Source organism: Sarcophilus harrisii, chromosome 5, assembly GCF_902635505.1.
Source record: "Sarcophilus harrisii chromosome 5, mSarHar1.11, whole genome shotgun sequence".
NCBI classification, from domain to species: Eukaryota; Metazoa; Chordata; class Mammalia; order Dasyuromorphia; family Dasyuridae; genus Sarcophilus; species Sarcophilus harrisii.
Window position 1 is genome coordinate 167,826,398 of NC_045430.1, and position 19,249 is coordinate 167,845,646.

General features: G+C 32.3%; 1 protein-coding gene across 1 annotated transcript in view; it reads right to left on the reverse strand.

Annotated features, from left to right (window-relative positions):
- TSPAN12 (tetraspanin 12) overlaps positions 1-19,249 on the reverse strand; it is an 89,607-nt gene that overhangs the window by 42,247 nt on the left and 28,111 nt on the right. Inside the window, exon 5 of the mRNA XM_003771554.3 lies at positions 3,120-3,194. Coding sequence (XP_003771602.1) covers positions 3,120-3,194 — 75 coding nt within the window. The remainder of the gene's footprint in view (positions 1-3,119; positions 3,195-19,249) is intronic.

Below are 19,249 nucleotides of genomic sequence, written 5' to 3' on the forward strand. Positions count from 1 at the left end.
CATCAAATCTCAGGGAAAAAAATAATTAATGCCCCAATATGAATACACAACTGCAAAAATTCCTTTGGTTTTCTATGAAAAATGCCAAATACTTCTTCTCCCCCTATCTTTCTACCAAGAACACAATTGCCATGTGGCACCTATGTTTTAGATGATAGGTTGGAAAGATCTATCTTTTGGATACATAAGAAGGTTCAAAAAAGACTTCTTTTTCTTTTCAAAAATGTGAATCAAAGCAAAAACAAAATTATTTTTTCATTCAATAATTATTTAACAAGCATATCAATTTTTTGAAGTACACTGAATTAGAAAAAAAAATCATATGAAGGGGTCAATCTGGTTCTTAAAAAACTACAAAGGACAAATTTTATTATTAAATACTTTTCCAGAGTTTAATAAAACCTACATTTACTGGTTTTACTAATAAGTTGAAAAATTAAATTAGCAAAACAAAACAAGAGCCCTAAATAGTCTCTAGAGTTAGTCTATCACTTTGCACATATATTGTGAATAGATACCCCAGATGCACCATAAACTGGGGTATAAAATTAAAGAGGAGGAGAACCAGCTGGATTGCATTTGGTAAATTGTACAGTACTTTTAATGACCTCAGGCTTCTCTCTGAAACAAAGACCCATCTCTTTAACACTAATTTTCTTTCAGGGATGTTATGTGGCTATGGAGCATGGAATATCATAATTTCCAAAGAATAAAAGTTAAGGTCACCTAAAGGACAAGAGAAAGTTTCATGGTGGTCATAAGCTATGGCATATTACCAATGAAGAGTGCACAACAAAATCAAACACTACCAATGCACTGGTTTGTTTGGTTTGAATGCACATTTTTCTTAAAAGGAAGGGTTTCTGTAGGTGGGTGAAGTGTAAATTAGTGATAAATGATAGAAATACAAAGAAGGGTATTATCAAAACATTAAAATACATAGAAGAAACAAAGATGTACAGAAAGGAGCACAAACAGTAATTTACTTATTTTTATATTAGAATATTCATATTTGCTGATTATTGCATTCATAGTTCCCTCCCCTAATTTTTAAAAGATTTACAAAGGAAAAGCAGCCCCCCCAAAAAAAACATTGTTGAAGAACTATATGACCAAGAAAGAAAGTGGGCAAGTCATGAAGTAAAAACAAAAGATAACCCAATGAATTAAATAAATTCATGTAGAGAGTATGTACTCCATTGGCATTCATTACCAAGAGACCTCAGGGGGAAAACTCCAGAGTGGCAAGTGAATCTCTGTTAAAGATTCATAATAGAAGGGCCCAGACAAATAATATGGAGAAGCAATGGATGGGGAGTGAGCTACTTCCCCTGGAGATAATACCCACATTGAAACTGAAACATTTAGGAATGCACATTTCAAAAAAACAATGCTAAACCTACCCAAAAATTAATATACAACTTCATCTTCCAAAACCCTCTATTAAAAAGTCCATTTATTTAGATGAATGTATGACAAGCTTTAAAAGCTGGAGGGTTTAGAAATATGACGAAGTGGATTAACTCTATAGCAGGATACTTTTCAAATGGTACTGCATTTGGTGCGATCACATGAGACTGAGTGATTTGGTTCCAGTTCCAAGAACAAGATGTAAGATAAAAGAAAGGAAAAATAGAAATATATTATCTGAGACTTTAACAATGCTAAAACAACGTGAAGAAATGAAGCTTGGTAAATGTTAGAGGTAAAAGGAATATTTTTTAAAAAGTGCTGCCTAGTTGACAAATGCCACTGCAATGGCAGACAGAATTGTTATTACAAGTTTTGTAGCAAAAATCTCCCTCCATTTGTATTACAGATGCTCTTGACTAAGCTACCAACAATGAGCCAGAGAATTTTAGGTTCACAGGATTTCAACATGATACAATTTTAATTTGTAAATCTATAGAATTCTTAGCCCAGAAGGACAAATAGCAGCAAAGGCATGAAAGGCAAACATGAAATGTAACCAAATACATTTTAACTTTATCCAGATTGCCTGGATTTAACTTGAGAAGTATATTTTGATTTTTTAAAATTCATTTCATAAGTATACTGGGTAAATTATGTAAATATCACTAATTTACTACCAAAATATGTACTTGTAATGTGAATATGTTATGATATATAAAAAAAATTCATGATCACTCAAAAAACAGGGTTAAGGCATAAAAAAGAAATGTTTTATTTTTAAAAATACATGGACAGAAAAGGATATAAAGAGAGTATATGTCTGTTTAATATTTATATTAATATAAATTTTTGATATATATATATATATATAATATATAAATATTTTAATATTAATAGCCATACAAATAAAGTATTACATTATCAGCAAGTGTTTCAATTATAATGAATAAAGTTTTCTTTTCTATGATGGAACCTAGATATGAGGTAAATTGAGGAAATATCAAAGCAAATCTCTCATGACAAAGTTTAAATAAAACCTTGCAACATGTCCCAAAATAGGAAAAATGCTCCTCAAATATAATGAAAAAAAGCAAATATTATTTTGACTTTGAAAATAAAAAGTATTATTCCTATTTCCCTAAATCATATCAGTTGAATATGAAGGAGACAGAACAGAAGGAAGGGAGAAAGTTATTTTCAGATCCATATGATGAAATGTGTATACACTTAAACTAAAAACTCTTCAAATAATAGTTGTTAATGAACTGGAAAATTTTTTGGCCTGTGAACCTGGGCAGCATATACTTTCTACCAACAAGTATAAATTTAGACTAGCTAAGTCATAGTGATATTCCAAGCAGTATTAAAGAAAAATCTGAAATAAATTCAGTATATGTCTCATATTAAAATATTCTCAGAACCTTATCAAACTTATTTTTGAAGAATATCAGGTTATATATATTAGACAACTCCTAAATGAATGCCCTCCCTCACCCTCAATCAAAAAGTATCTATTAAGTACCTACAATGAACCAAGAAAATGCCCTAAATTTTCCAAAGAAGAAAAAAAGATTTTTATCATATGTATCACATTAGAGAAAAATGTTCCTTCAAACTTATGGTAACACTCTTGAGAGAACATTTATTTTTTGAAAGTTGGTTCAACTTTAATCTTAGAACATTTTCGTTTTCTCCTTCAAACTTACCATAACTTCCTGCTCATAGGTCCAAACACCACAGGCTAGCTCCACACAGAAAATTACAAGCAAACTTCCAAAGTACTAGAGAAAAAGCACAAGATAAAAGGATATTAGTGGAGTATAATTAAATTTAATTTCTGTTATCAAAATCAGGCTAAATATCTTCAGTGCTATGTTTATCTAAAGGAAAAGAAAACAGATGCCAATCATTACTGAAATAGGAAGCCACTCTCATCAACAGATGGGGGAGAATATCTTACAAATTTAAAGGCATCTGCAAAGGACATTAATTCTTACAAAAATAGGCCATTATTTATTAATCACCTCAGGATAAATATCCTTGAGAAATGTCAGTAATTCATTAGTTTAAAATCTGAATTAGCATGTAAAAGTCTAAGAAACTATATATGCTTAATCCAAATTATGGGTCAGAAAACCATGTTTATATAAATCAAAACCTATATCTAATAAGGAATGATTCAGAGATCATTATGTTTGCTCCCCTCATTATGAGCATGCTTTACTCTCACCATTCTCTATCCATTTTTAGATGTTTATAAGTGACAGAAAAACCTAACAATCATATTCAACAAATTAACAAATCATTATTTGTGTGTGCTATGTGTAAAGCACATAATGATTTATTAATTGGTTGAACATAATTAAGGTAGGTTATTCTGTGACTTGCAAACTTCTGAGAAGTACAACACACTGGAAAATAAGTAACTGACTAAAAGTCTGAGACAGCTTTTCCTCCAGTTTGAACCTCATCTCTAATTCCCTCCTTCACTTTCTATAGCTCTGTCATTTGACTCCAGCATTTGATTTGTATTTCTTTCTGTTTTAATAGTACTATATGCCACTTCAAGCTCCAAGCTATTTGTTACCACTTTCATTATTTGTAAGCCTTAATTTGAAGCTTTCAAAGTATGAGTTTGTCATCAGAAAAAAATATATTTTTTTCAACATAATAGTAAATCACAATTTTTCTCCAAATCTTCTTTAACATTCTACTTATGAAAAAAAAATTCTACTTATGACAGAAATCCGACCAGAATGCAATGTTTTAAAAATATATTTTCAGACTGAAAAGCTTTATTATGCAGTCTATCCTACAAAAACATCTCACACAAGGTCACAAGTAAGGTCACATACCCAAACCTCTTCCCAATCCCTAATTTTTTTTAAAATGTCACATCTGAATATGAACAATAGATGAAGATTTCATATAATTGATTAAAATGAAAATCAAGGATGGCCAAAGGAATCATGTTAAAGGCAATTCCATTTCCTTTGCTTAGTGACAAAATAGAGTATTATAGTATGATTTTATGCAGAACTCCTTTTCTTTTTGTTTCCATTCCCTTTTCTCTTCTCCTCTTAAGCCATCCCTTGTCTAGTATAGTAGCAGCCTCCTTGGGCCACTTGAGAATGTTACCAGGTGCCTGTTTTCTGGGGCAAAAAGGGTCCCTCAAAAGCACAGCACAATGAAAAAATTGCCACAATTTATTATAACCAGAAATTATTGTCTACTCCAGAGGTAAAAATCAATGAAGTAACAGTGGAAGGCTGTGGCTGACAAATATATATAAGGAAATATAAGGAAACCCAACTTAGAGAGCTTTGGATATGCTTTTCATTTGGCTAGAAATAAAATGTTTTTACTATTCACCTAAGTCTTTTTCTAAAATATTCTTTCAGTACAAAAACAAAAATATGATGGATACAATAAAAAATTCTTTATTCACATGCAAATATATAAGTCTTTGAAAATCTCAAATGATTCCATTTTCCAATTGCCAAATGTTTAATTTTATGTAACATTAGCATATGATCAGTATGTCTTTATTAAGCTCAAATCCTGCAAAATTTAATTTCCTCACATCAGTTTGATCAACAATTTTATTCATCAAGTTATGTCATATTCTTCAATTCCATTTCTAGAAAATCCAAAAAAATTATTCTTTACTGCAAGGTCATCAGACTGTTTTTTTTTTTTTGTTGTTGTTGTTAAAAGCTTTTTTATTTGTGTGTGTGTGTGTGTGTGTGCACACGCGCGTGTGTGTGTGTGTGTGTATGCATGTGTGTTTAGAAGATAGATATATTCTACTAACTCCATAATAAGTTTTAAAGGTCAGAGGCATCCTTCAGAAAGTATTCATGGCACAATCAGCTATATTTACTTGTAAAAAAAAAATTTGCCTTCTCAACTATCCAAGAGCAGGAGCTTCTGAAAATGGCTCTGATAAAATATAGGCTATATACTGTTGTTCAAGAAGATACAAATTATGGCTTTACTTAATACTTTAATTTAATAATAATAGAATATTTTATTTAAGTGTAAATATGAGTCCCATCCTATCCCATTTCCTTCACAACAACATAGGCAAATCAATACCTTGGAAAGAATAATATCTGGACAATAGAACTGTCTGTCATTGATATAACTAGTTTGAACTCCTGCTACATTTTAGGCTACTCTCTAGACTGTGAGAGAAACAAGTCACAAATAAAATACCAAAAGATTGTTTTGGCTGCTCTCTCAAATCCTCGCCAATTAGTTGTCCAAGTTAATTTCTTAGTACTCTCTAAAATTGTCATGAATGTCTTAATAAGTAGCTTCCTTATGGATACCTGTCAGAAAGAAAATTTGTTCCCTGATGTAGTGCTATTGTCTTATTTTATCACTTTCCTGCTCCACATGGTTATTTCTTTTTATTTCTTTGAACTCTCTCTTCATCCTTGTTGAAATTTTCCCTTCCAATTCCATGAAGGACTTTGTAATTTCATTTGCTTTTCACTACAATTCTGTAAATTTAATAATGTTTTCATAGTAATGAATTCAAGTATCCTTAAAGTAAAAAAGGTGTGTGTGTAGAGTGGGGTGGGATGTATGTTTATAGCAATGAGGACAACCCTTGGAGTCAAGGTAACTTGGTTTAATTACTGTGTCTTTTAGCTTTTACTCTACAATCAGGAACTGTGTTAAAATTGCTTTTTGTTCTGGTTCCCCGACCACCCTTTCCATTTCAGTGTGGTAACCAAGTTTATAAAAAGCCAGTATAGAGTAACAAAGCAAAAAAATTGTGAAGGAGAAACTAGAAGTCACATACAGACTGATCCAAAGAACAAAGGAGTATAATTTGCAAATTACATCAGATAATGATCAAAAAATGGCATCCTGAGACTATGTGTTAAATCATGGGCCTTAATGTCAAGATTTTGGTCTTATATGTTAATCTCAGATAAATTCCAGAAACCACAGTAAGACCAACAGAATACCAAATATTGCTTAAACTTTGAGATAATGTGAATATGCTAATGAACTAACTTCAAGATGGTACAGAAAAGAGCACAAAAATGATACTAAAAATGAGACCCTAAAGTCCTGCCACTCCCTACTGTACCCTTTCCAGTTATTTTTTCATTTCCATTCCAGTCCTTGCTGAAACGTGCTCCCAATTCTAAACCAAGGTTAAGTAAATTATTTTTTGTTTCACCCCTATCCTATTTTCTTCCTTATAGCGCCTGCCTTCCTTCACTATATTTGCCCCATTCCCATGCCATCTGGTTCTTGGCCCCTCCTTTTATACCACTTGTCTCTGTTCTTTTTGTGCCAAATGCCCATGCACCTTCCATGCCTTATTAAAGTGTGATTGAAGGATTACTCTTACTACCATTGTGGTCTTTCCCTGAAAGTACTCAAATAACTGAGTGTGCCTATTCCTATTTCATAATTCTATAAATTAATTAGCAATTTGATGACATTTAAATAATCCCTTTTATTCTTTCTTTGAATTCCTTGCCCATCTTTAACAATGCCTCTCTTAGTAACCTTAGAAATGGGGAAATTTTCACTATCTCTTTATTAAATTTTTACTGCTATGTGGATTATTAATGCTGCTAAAGTAAATTAAGACATCATGGTCTATGCATATGATTCTCAAACTTGTCCACCCAGAATCATTCCTCTGAGATTTAGTTTCACATCTCAATTTTCTGCTAGACAATTCTTCCTGGATATCCAGCCAGAATCTCAAACATGTGTCAAAAACTAAACTCATTACTTTTCTCCCTAAACTTGACCTCCCTCTCAATTTGCTTATTTTCACTGATAATCCCAACATACTCCATCACCAAATTCAAAACAGAAATCTCTGTTTCCTTACTCCTACTTCTCCAATATTTAGTCAATTTGCCAAGATCTAATCACTCTAATCATATAATCTGTTATATCTTTCCTTTCTTAATTCAGGCCCTTATCACTTCTTGCTTATTTAATGCCTCCTAGCTTGTCTGTCAGACTTCACTCTCTTTCCTTTCCAATTTAGTCTTCCCATAGCTGCCAAAACAATATTCCTAAAGCATAAGGTTGACTATACTTGCTTTACTTGAAATCTTTCAGTGGCTTCCATAGGTGAAATACAAAGGAACTTGGGCACCACATATTTAAGACCCTCAGAGCAATATGGCTCACTATAAACCACACCTATGTTAATAAACAACAATGCAGTTAGTGTCAATAAATAACATAAAATCTGACCACCTGAGATATTAGCTTTTCTGTTCAGAAAGAAGTATCCAGACCCATCCAAACCAACATGGTGCTAAAAATAAATTAACCAAAACACAGTCAGCATCATATAGTTATGATAAAAATTTCAATTAACCAGAACCTCTCAAGGGACCCTTTTTTTGTATGAAGACAGGAAAGTCAAGATCTCAGAGAAAACCAAAAGATTTAAAATTGAACACAAAAGTTTCTTAGAAGCCTCTTCTCCATCCTCCTCAGCTCCTATATACAACCTCATGTTGTATTGGGTAGATATTGGAGAAGTAGGAGTAAGGGAACAAACAAAGAGATTTCTATTTTGAATTTGGTGATGGAGTATGATGGGATTATCAGTGAAAATAAGCAAATTGAGAGGGAAGTCAAGTTTAGGGAGAAAAGTAATGAGTTCAGTTTTTGACACGTGTTTGAGATGCTGGCTGGATATCCAGGAAGAATTGTCTAGCAGAAAATTGAGATGTGAGACTAAATCTCAGAGGAATGATTCTGGGTGGGCAATGAAGCATGATAGAGTAAAAAGAATACAATAGAAAAGAAAATGGTTGCATGACTTTACTACCTGGATCTGAGTTCTTTTCTTGATACTAGCTGTGAGTCTCTACCTCAGAAGACTTTCATAAAGAAAGAATTTGTTTAAGAACCTTAAGTGACTTACAAAAATATAAAATATTATATGCTACTTTGGAAGACTGTAAGTATGGTAGTCATCACAGTCATTAAAAGCCATTAAGCTTGGCATTTTCAAACCTTGAACCTGATCAGCCTTGTGAAGCACAAGGGTAATTTTAGTAAACTTGCTGGAAGCTGTTTTTTTTTTTTTTTAAAGCATACTTTTATTTTTAATAAAGTATACCTATATATTTAATGAATATATAATTAATGTTATATATTAGCAATTGTAGTGTTATATTTACATATATTACAAGACTATATATGAACATGCCATATATTTTTCATATATATATATATATATATATATTTAAAGGAAGCTTTTATAATTTTTGCTATTTTAGAAAACAATTACAGTCACAGCTCTTATAAATTCTTATCTTATTATCATTTTAAGTTGAAAAGAAAATCTAATTTCCTGCTTTGAAAATGAGAGGGTAAGGGCAGATTGGATCTCATTTTGAAGCTTGCCCAGGTTAATTATCCCCATCCTGTGAGCTTTTAATAAAGAACTACTTGACAGAAAGGAAATAGATAAGAAATGCAAATGAGAAATACATTTTTAGTGTGGTTACTGTGTTGATTTGCTTTGTTGAATTATACATATTTAATTCAAGGGAAGGCTTCTACAAAGGGGATAAGAGTGGCCACTTAGTGAGTAATGTTAGAAAAAAACAGGATCAATAAAATTTTAATGAACAAAAGAAAACAAAACTGTGGAAGAGGAGAGGCACAAAGCAATTTTTATAAATTATATTGTAAAATTATATTATGAATTATACATACATATATGTTTGTTTCTTTTTTCTTTTTCTTTTTTTTTTATTGAGGCAATTGAGGTTAAATGACTTGCCCAGGGTCACACAGCTAGGAAATGTTAAATGTCTGAGGTCAAATTTGAACTCGAGTCCTCCTGACTTCATGGCCGATGCTCATTAATTAGATTTTTTTAAAGTTTGATGATTCTAGCTATAAAAATGCATCGTAATGAAAATGAATTTTAATAATTCTTTTTAATTATTATTGTGAACTTATTATCTTTATTATTATGAACTTAATCATCAAGAACAAGAAAAACACTTGTATAAGAAAATATGAACTGTTTTGTAAATTGTTCTTTTAAGAAACAAACATAAAGGGCAGCTAGATGGGGTGGTGAATAGAACACCAACGCTGAAGTCAGGAGGACCTGAGTACAAATGTGACCTCATACACTTAACACTTCCTAGCTGTGTGACTCTGGGCAAGTTACTTAACCCCTATTGCCTCAGAAAAAAAAAAAAAAAAAAACTAATTAACTAGATCTAATTCTAAAAAAAACCTGAGATGTCCTTTTTTTTAACCAACATTGAGACTATATTATTTTTGTTCTCTCCCCACCAATTTTCATGTATATTTTATATATTTAAACATTTTTATCATTTGCTTTTAATAATATCTTAACATTTCTAAAAATACCATTACCCTTACTCAGCAAAATCTTTAGCTAAATTAATCAACATCAATGAAATATGACATTATATGCAATTTTCCCCACCCACTATCCTTCATCTAGGCAAAGAAAGGGTAGGGAGTTGTGGTACTACATTTTGTTATCTCTTTTCCAGAGCCAACTCTAGTCATTATAATTATACAGTATTTTATTTTAAGATTTTGTTCTTTTCGATGTATTATATATATACACACACACATTGTTTTACTGGTTCTACTTCATTCTTCTTCAGTTTGTAACTATTCCAATGCTTCTCTGAATTCATGACATTCATCATTCTTTATGATATACATTTCTTATATGAGCATTTAGTTTGTTTCCAGTTTTTTTTAACCAAGTACTGCTACGAATATTTATTTTGAATGTGAATAATATCAGTCTTTGACTGCAAAGAAGCATATACCAACTACTGAGATGAGAGTCAAAAAATTACTATTGTATTTGATCCATATTAATTATTAAATGAAAATGCCATGGGGCCACTCCTGTCATTAACCATAAAGCTGTTAAGGTGGTTGGAAAATAAAAGTAAAACACGTTAGGGCCCATAAATACAGAATGATATCAAACAGGTCTAAAAAACTGCCAAAACTCTAAGTCAGGGATGAGGAAATACAGGGAGTAAAAAAGTTAAAAAAAAAAAAAAAAAAGTAAATATGGTGGGGAGTAATAAGTGAAAAAATGCTTTAAGTACACTCATAGTACTTTGGCCCCAGTTGTGGGCCCTGCTCCCATTCCCCATAGCCTATTCAGTCACAGTTAAAGGCTTTCCTAACAACCTAACAAAGTCAAAAACCAAAAACCATACGTTTACCTTAGAAGTGTAATTAGGTGGTTTTTCACCAGGGGCAAACACAGTCAATGAATTCCCTCACAGTGCCAGGGCGGGGAGGACTAGAATTCAAGGTTCCTGGACCTTCAACAGACTCAAAGCAGTTTGCTCAAGAGAATGATCAAGAGACACCAATAGGGAGAATATTGCAAGGTCTATATCCTCCAGGAAAAGGAGTTGAGCTGTTGGAGGGAGAATGTGGTATGCTTTTGCAGACTTCAATCCTAAATAGGGACACACTTCTCTGAGTAGCAGAATAATTCCAGTCCATCAATGGTGTTGCCTAAAGAATTTTCGTCTCATCTTCAGACTTTCTAAGTAATCTGGGGATGAGGAATTTAAGAAACAAGGAAAACTTAAAAATTGATTTGGTAAAGCTCCACTAGAATGAGGTTCATGGTGCACCACTTTACCTACTCCCATCAACCCCATCTGATTGTCTTCTAGTTGCCTTGCAAGAGGGAGCAAAAGCACCTCTCCTTGCTCCACTTCATTCTCTGCTGCTCTCTAACCCCTGTCCCTGGCACCCTCTTAGGAGCTACTTCCAAGTTCTGTAGGGGTATAGTGAGAGATAATGTGAAGTATTGGGATTTAAAAGAGTCCAACAAGGAAAGAAAGCCTTATAGCAACAGAATTCTCCTCTCTCCACCCAAATCAAAATGTTGGCACCCTTGAGAAACATTAGGTTCTTTCTAGTGGAATATAGAATGAATTTTCTTTCTTTGATAACACAATAGAATGCCATGGAGTCTCTGGTCTCTAAATAGTCATTAAGCATCTAAACACTGATAAACTCAAATTGTTGGATTGAAATTTTTAAATATTTTTTATAGTTCACTCTAATATAATGGGTATGTATAACATTCGATACAGAAACTTAAAATGAGTATTGATGATGAAAATATAACTACATAGTTAATTTATTTCAGTTTTTCTAATTTAATAATTATTTTTGTTGAACTTGTAAAAGACAATACTCAACATTTACTGAGCGCCTATTCTGTGAACACTAGTTAATTAGTAAGCAAAGATGAAATCAAAAGAAAAAATATTGAAATTTTTAGAAAATCATTGAGCCCTATTTGGTTTATATTTCTCAAATATTAATGTGTCCCACGTGTTTGAGACAATGTCTAGTGCTGTGAAATATACCACATTTAGAAAAAGCATTTTTTTTCACTTATAGAGATTCCACAAATGTTAAGACAGGCAATTTATCTTATAACTTGGTTTCTAAATAAATGTCAATTAGCTTAAGTTTATTCATCTAAAATATTTCCACTTCTTCATCCTGAGGACCATGGGATTTTGCAGTTGAAAGGATCGTATATGTATTTAGTTCAAGTCTCATATTACAAATGAGGAAAATGAAGAACACTGCCATTAAATGATTAACTTAAAATAATGAAGTTATTCAGTTAGGATTGAAATACAGGTTCTCTACCTCAGATCCAAAGCTTCTCCCACTACATTAGCAGTTAACCTCTTAATTTGGTTTCTATGATAATTTGTACAATGTAGCCAAATAGCTCCCCAAAGACAATAGTAATAGTGGTTCCTGTGATAGGTGTCTGAAAATGTGGCCTTTTCATTTAAAAACTAAAAATATGCTCTTTACTACAACTTTTTTTAAAACCACAGTTACTAAGACAGGACCAGAGATTTAGAATTAAATAGGACATCAAAAATAGTCCAATACAAATCCTTTACATATGAGGAAACTGAGTCACATTAGGCAAATTCTTTGCCTAAGCTCACACAAGCAGGTAATAAAGAATATAACTCATATTTGAATCCATTCGTTCTCACTACATACCCATCATGACCACACAGAAGCAGAATAATCTGTCTGGTAATTTGCTTCTAGTTTGAAATCATCTGAGGCAATATGGTACATTATATACAATTCCTGGAGTCAGAAGATAGAGATTTGAATCCTGCCTTTAACATTAACCAGTTGTGTGAATAGGGACACAACCTCTATGTACCTTAAGAAATTTCCTAGGACTTATCTACAAACAGGTAGATATTTCCAAACACTTATTTACATACTTATCGGCCCCATCTTCAATTCAATAGTTTGCACAAGTGCACATGCACCCTTACAACCCATGCAGATATACCCAAATAAAACTATATTAAGGATGTTTAACATTAAATAAATTGTGTCCTTTTCATACTAGCTATTCTTTAAATACCTAGACTTTAATAAGCATAACATTTGATTAAACACCTAGACTGTGAAAATGATAAATGATAAACTCCAGTATCTAGCCTGTCTAATGCTAAACTTCAGACTATTAGTGTTAAGTAGCTCTCTGTCAGTTGCTTATTTTTCTTAACCTCAAGACAGGAGATTTTAAAATATTACATTACTTGTAGTTAGTAAATAATAGAATTCCAGTGTCAAATATTTGTACAAGGTAATGGAATAGCTGTCATTTTGTTAAGAATCTAGTGAGACCAGAATATACGGAATATTCTCATTACATTGGCACCTACACTACCTTCCCCCCCAGAAAAAAAAAGAAATAAAAATCTCAGTTATATCCTGTGGTCAAAAAGTAAAGAAATGAAATCAGTTCTAAGTGCAATCTCTAACAATGTTCAACATTTCCAGAGCATGGGTAACATTGAACAACCTTTTCTGAATAGAATGAAAGTACCTAAAACCTTAATAAATGGACATAATTAAAGGGAATGTTGGTGTAATACTAAAAATTTGAAGTATAGAATATTTTCAAATAAATAAAACTCTGATGCTTTCAAGAATATGCTGTAATTCAAATTTAGCCATCAAAATGTTGGAAAGTATGAAGTTCTTTAAGGATTTGTTTGAATGCATGGACCTTGGGGGAGGGGGGAAGAGTCTGGCTATAGTACAACAAAGTGCTTAAGCAATTAATTCCCTAGTAAATAGGTAACTATTTCCTCAGAGACTTTGTTTTATTCAGCTAATTTGCTACCTTAACTTTCTCCATTCTCCCTACTCCCATCCACCCCATCCATTCGCCAAAGTTCATAGTAAAACATTAACCAAATCTTTATTTAAGGATTCCATGGTTATGAATTTCAATCAATCAAAAATCATTTATTGTAAGTGCTAGGAATACAAGTACAAATAATAAAACAATCCCTATTCACAAAGTATTTGCATATTGCAGTTCAAATTAAATGATTTTCACTGAAAACCGAATGAGCAAAATAAAACAAAACAAACAAATAAAAAAATTAAAAAACAATGCTGAACTGATAGAACAAAGATTCTGAATAACTTGGGGACCAGGATCTAGGCTAACTTTACCCAAAATCTTCTAGTTGAGGTTCTTCATCAGTAAAATATACCTAATACCACCCCCAGATTCAGGGGAAAAAATAAGGCCCATTATTTCAAGCACCTATATAATATCCTCTATATGATAGGTTAGAAAAAAATCCAAAAGATAGGAAGAAATAATCTTGACTACTTCTTGAACTATTCAGTAATTCTTATTATCCAGTACTTCAGAATATGATATCCAATGTTATTCTGTAAATATTAACTTCTGGGTTTTAGTCATTTTTTTTTATTAAATTTTATAATTATTGTCAAAGAAGATATATTTACTTTGGTTTTTTTATTTGTATAATATATGTAGAAATAGACATATATCCTCAAATATAACAAAATTTCATTTTCTGAAATTATTTTTCATAAAAGGAAGATTTTTTCTTTTTATTTCAATTAAGAATATTATAATAAGAATATTTACCTGAATTTAACAAGTAAGGCATTTTGAGATTCTAACAGAGAAGATCTGGAAAATTTAGTAGGCTGCCATTTTCCTCCCTAGTCTTAGGAAAGTAATGTACTTGTAATGCCAAAGACATTTTATTTTTAAAAATAATTTAATTCAGTTCAATATTTATTAAATACTTATAATATACAATATATCATGCTAGACATTGATGATATAAAAACAAAAACCCATTCCAATCCTCAGCGAGGGCACTCTACAGAAAGGCTCCAACACACAGAGATAAATGCAAGGAAGTTTGAAGTGGAAATTGTCAGTAACTGAAGGGAAAAGAGAAAAAAAAAACTTCATGGAGGAGATAGTACCTGAATGGCACCCTAAAGGAAGATAGAAATTCTGAAAGGCAAAAATATATGTCAGCTTTTTTAAAATGCCCAGTGGCAGAAAAGGTAGGCTAAGTATTTGAAACAGCAGTTTGGCTGAAATACAAACAATGTGAAGCAGAGTAATGAAAACTAATACTGGAAAAGTAGGTTTGAGCCAAATCACATAAGACCTAAAATGCTAAGGCTTTTAAAAGCCTGAATTTTACCTTAAAAGCAATATGGAACACTAGAGATTTTTATCAAGGTATATAATCAGATGTATTTTAGCAATATTATTTTGGCATGGATAGAAGGAAGAAGAGATTGGTGATAGGAAGATCATTTTAGGAGGCTATTGAAACACCAGGCAAGTAGTGATAATTGTGACAGAGAAATGATAAAGGAGTGGAAATGAGAGGTTACAGTGGAAAAACTAACAGAACTTTTTAAGTGATTGAATTTGAAAAAGTGAGGAGGAAGTCAAAGAAAATAACTCTGAGTTTATAAATCTGGCTAATTGGGAGGATGTGCTCTTGAAAGTGACAGGAAAGTTTGGAAGAAGGATAGATTATTCAATGTTTGATAATTTGAGCTTGATGGGACATCCAAAGAGAAAAGACCATCAAGCAATTGGAGGAAAAAAGGACTGGAATTCAAGATAGAAATTTACTGCTTATGGAGAATTGAGTGTTATCTATGTAGAGATCACAATTAAAACTATGAGAACAGAGGAGATAATGAAGAGAGAGAGTTTAAAAGGATACATGGAAACAGGATGGCACTTTAAAGGATCCCCATGTATAAAGGGTGGAATGTAAATGACAATGACTCAGCAAAGGAGATCAGAGAAGTGCTACCAAATAAGCAAGATTAAAATTAGGTTTATATTAGAGAAGTCAATGTAGGAAAGAGGATCCAAGAAGAATGGATTTTCAAAGCCAAAGACTACATATTGTTTAATACAGTTGTGGATTGAAAAAAAAAAAAAGCCATTTTTTTTTCAGAAGAAAGGTCAGTTATAGATTGATAGAGTATAAGGATGACACAGTCAAGTAAAGAATGAGAGAGACGTTATCTTAGTAGCTAAAAGGGAAAGCTAAAAAGAAGCAAAATATGGAGACCCTGAAGATGACAGAAAAGGAATGATCAATGGGACAGTTTCAAGGATGAAGGCAAGAGGAATTGATGGAATTGAGAATATAGAGAGGGAAAGTACAAATAACATGTGCTGAGAATATGAGAAAATATCTCTCCAGAAATGGTAACTTTAAAGGTCAAAGAAATGTAGTCTGAAGGACATCAACCAGTATTCTATTCTAATTCTATTTAAAGAGTGGTCTCTACCATATTAGACTCCAGCTCTACCAAGATGGTCAGATAAGATGAATTGCATTGAAATACAACAATCTGGAACATACTTGATCTCAGGCAAGACCAAGATTACTCCAAAGTTTGGACATTCTTCCATAGAACTTTCAAGTGCATTAGAAACACAATGTTGAAAGTACTCTTTGTACACCTGTTTTTAGTGAATACATCAGAATGATTTATTAAACAGTACATCAATCATATGTATGCAAATAAGTGTTTTAAAAATAATAGGTTTGTTTTCAATTAACACATTAGAAGTACAATTTTGTAACATTATTTGCTTAGGGAAATTCTTTTTTCATGGCGAAAGAAAAATTGACCTTGATCTAGTTCACACCAAACTTTCACAAAACCTTAACTGCATCAATATTAACAACTGACAATTATACTGCATTATAAGTTTTCTAAAGTATTTTATGTGCATTACTTTATTTCAGTCTTATAACAACACTAGTAGTCTGGTACTACTACAAGTATCATTACTACCATTTTACCAATGAAGAAATTGAAGTTCAAAGACTACAACAAGCATACACATGATCACAGTAAATATGTATCAGAAGCTAAACTCAAACTTGTATCTCTATTGACTATAACACTTTCTTTTACCCCATGATACTTCATGAGATTTATTCGTGTCAGGAATGTCTGATAAAACAAATACTTTCTTCAAGTATACCATTAAGCTATTCAACTATAAAAGTATATTTATTAGTTTATTAATTCATAGCATGATGTTCTGAGTTTCCTTAAGCAAGGGATATTCAAGTTGAGACCAGATTTATTGAGAAATACTGAAGAAGGGAGTCATATTTCCCATCCTTGGAATAATTTACAATTTCTCTTTGAAATCACTATTGTGTTTTATTATATCCACTAACTTGTGAAACTGTTGTCTTTTTCCTCCTCAAGAATATGACCCCTCTTAGAAAAATCAGGCTTACTATCTTGTCAACTCCATTTACTCTTTTTGTTGTTATTGTTAGGCAATTGTCTAATGTACAACAGATCCCTTTAAGACAGTGTTTGCCTTTCTAAATTCTTCAATGTTCTAGCTTTGTGAGAAGGCATTTTAAAAAGGAAGTACAGAAGGAAGGAAGGAAAGAAGAAAAGAAGGGAGAGAAGGAGGGAAGGAAGGAGAGAAGCGAGAAGGGGGAAAGGAAAGGAGGAAGCAAAGGATGAAGGGAAGGAAGGAGGAAAAAGAAAGGAAGGAAGGAGGAAGGAAGGAAAGAAGAAAACAAGAAATGAAGGGAGAGAAGGAGGGAAGGAAGGAGAGAAGCAAGAAGGGGGGAAGGAAGGGAGGAAAGGAGAAAGCAAAGGATGAAGGGAAGGAAAGAAGGAAGGAAGGAAGGAAGGAAGGAAAGAAAAGGAAGGGAAGTTTATAGAAAAAAGATGGAGAAGTCCTGAGTATCAAGAATGGTTTCAGGAGAAGAGTAAAGGAGTAAGTTTGGCAGACTAGAGAAGTTCCTCGATGAAGTTTTGAGGAAGAACTCACCAATCAGAGGAGTGAGCTGCAGAAGAGTGGGTACCTTCTAGAGCAATAATGTCAGAGGAACAGAGGCATCTTCTACCTCTACAACATTTACTGGATTCTTTTCACATTAGTTTGGGTTACTTATCTATTCTTTACCTTTTCTTATTAACTTTTATTTAAAGTCCAAATACAAATAAGGATATAAAGCCAGTGTGACACAGTATAGAAAGTGGAAAGAGTTCTACCTAATAAAATCTAATTAGTATTAGGGACACACATAGCTTTTTTCTAAACCCTGCAGAAAAATGGTATGATTACTTAAACAGACTCTGTTTTATGTCTGCCAGATGTAAACTATATGTTCATTTGGAACCCAGTTAGATGAAGAGTGAAAATACTATGTTCTTGGCTCAACTCAAAGTGATGAAGCAGAAATTACATATACTAATAACATATATGATGCCAGAGAACTACAGTCAGATTTTAAGTATTATGTGCCCCAACAACAATTCCAAAAATATAAGGAAAGACCTATACCATTCTTTTTTTCCCCTAACAGCATTTTTGCCGGTATGCAAATAAAAATTTTGCAGACTATTTTAATTTTTAAAAGTTCAAATTAGGTTATTCTACAGTTTGAAATGGTTAAAAGTGTGACAATAAATAAAAAACTAAACTAATTTTAAAATACACAACATATCCTCATTCACCACAAGTGAATTTGAGTCAGCTTTTGTTGTTTGTTGTTTCAGTCTCTTTGTGACCCCATTTGGGGTTTTCCTGGCAAAAAACAAAATGGAGTGGTTTGCCATCTCCTTCTCCAGCTCAGTTTACAAATGAACTAAGGTAAACAAGGTAAAGTGATTTATCCATAGCCACTTAATAAGTCACATACTAAGTATCTGAGGCCAGAATTGAATTCTGGAAGATGAGTCTTCCTGTCTCCAGCCCCTGCACTCTGCCCATAGTGAAACTTAGCTATCCTTCAAATCAGCTACTGGTTTACAACCCTTCATCACTGAAAATTACTTAGGAGGGAAGATACTACAAGTCAATATATATGAACTATTTGAAATATATATTCCTCCTTCCTTCACAGTGAGTTTTAGATTCCAATTCAAAAGATATAATGCATTATGAAAAGTGTGACTTTTGATAATTTTGTAGCATGATGTAGCATAATGGTTAATAAGAGATGAAAAAATATGTTGGATATGTATATTTTATTATGATATTATAACCAAAGTTATCTCAAATATACAAACATACATGCATTTGTAGCCCTCAATAGATATGTGTTTATATATAAATATATATGTATTTAAATTTATACATATATATGCATACATAGATATAGATATAGATATAGGCAAAACCAGGGATTTTTTGCTAGTGTGAGGTTTCATTTGTGTTAAGAGTGCTCTCTGTGAGTAACATCCTCTCCCAATAGAGATCATTGTCTTTGTAACTTTGTGACTAAAGTCTTAGAGGATATGGTACATTGAAAGGTAAAGTGACTTTCCTAGGAGAATTAGTATGTGTCAGAGATGAGTATAGGACAAGAATCTAACTATTTATCTAGAGATGGACATATCTTGTATAAATCTTATTTTGTTTCACACACAC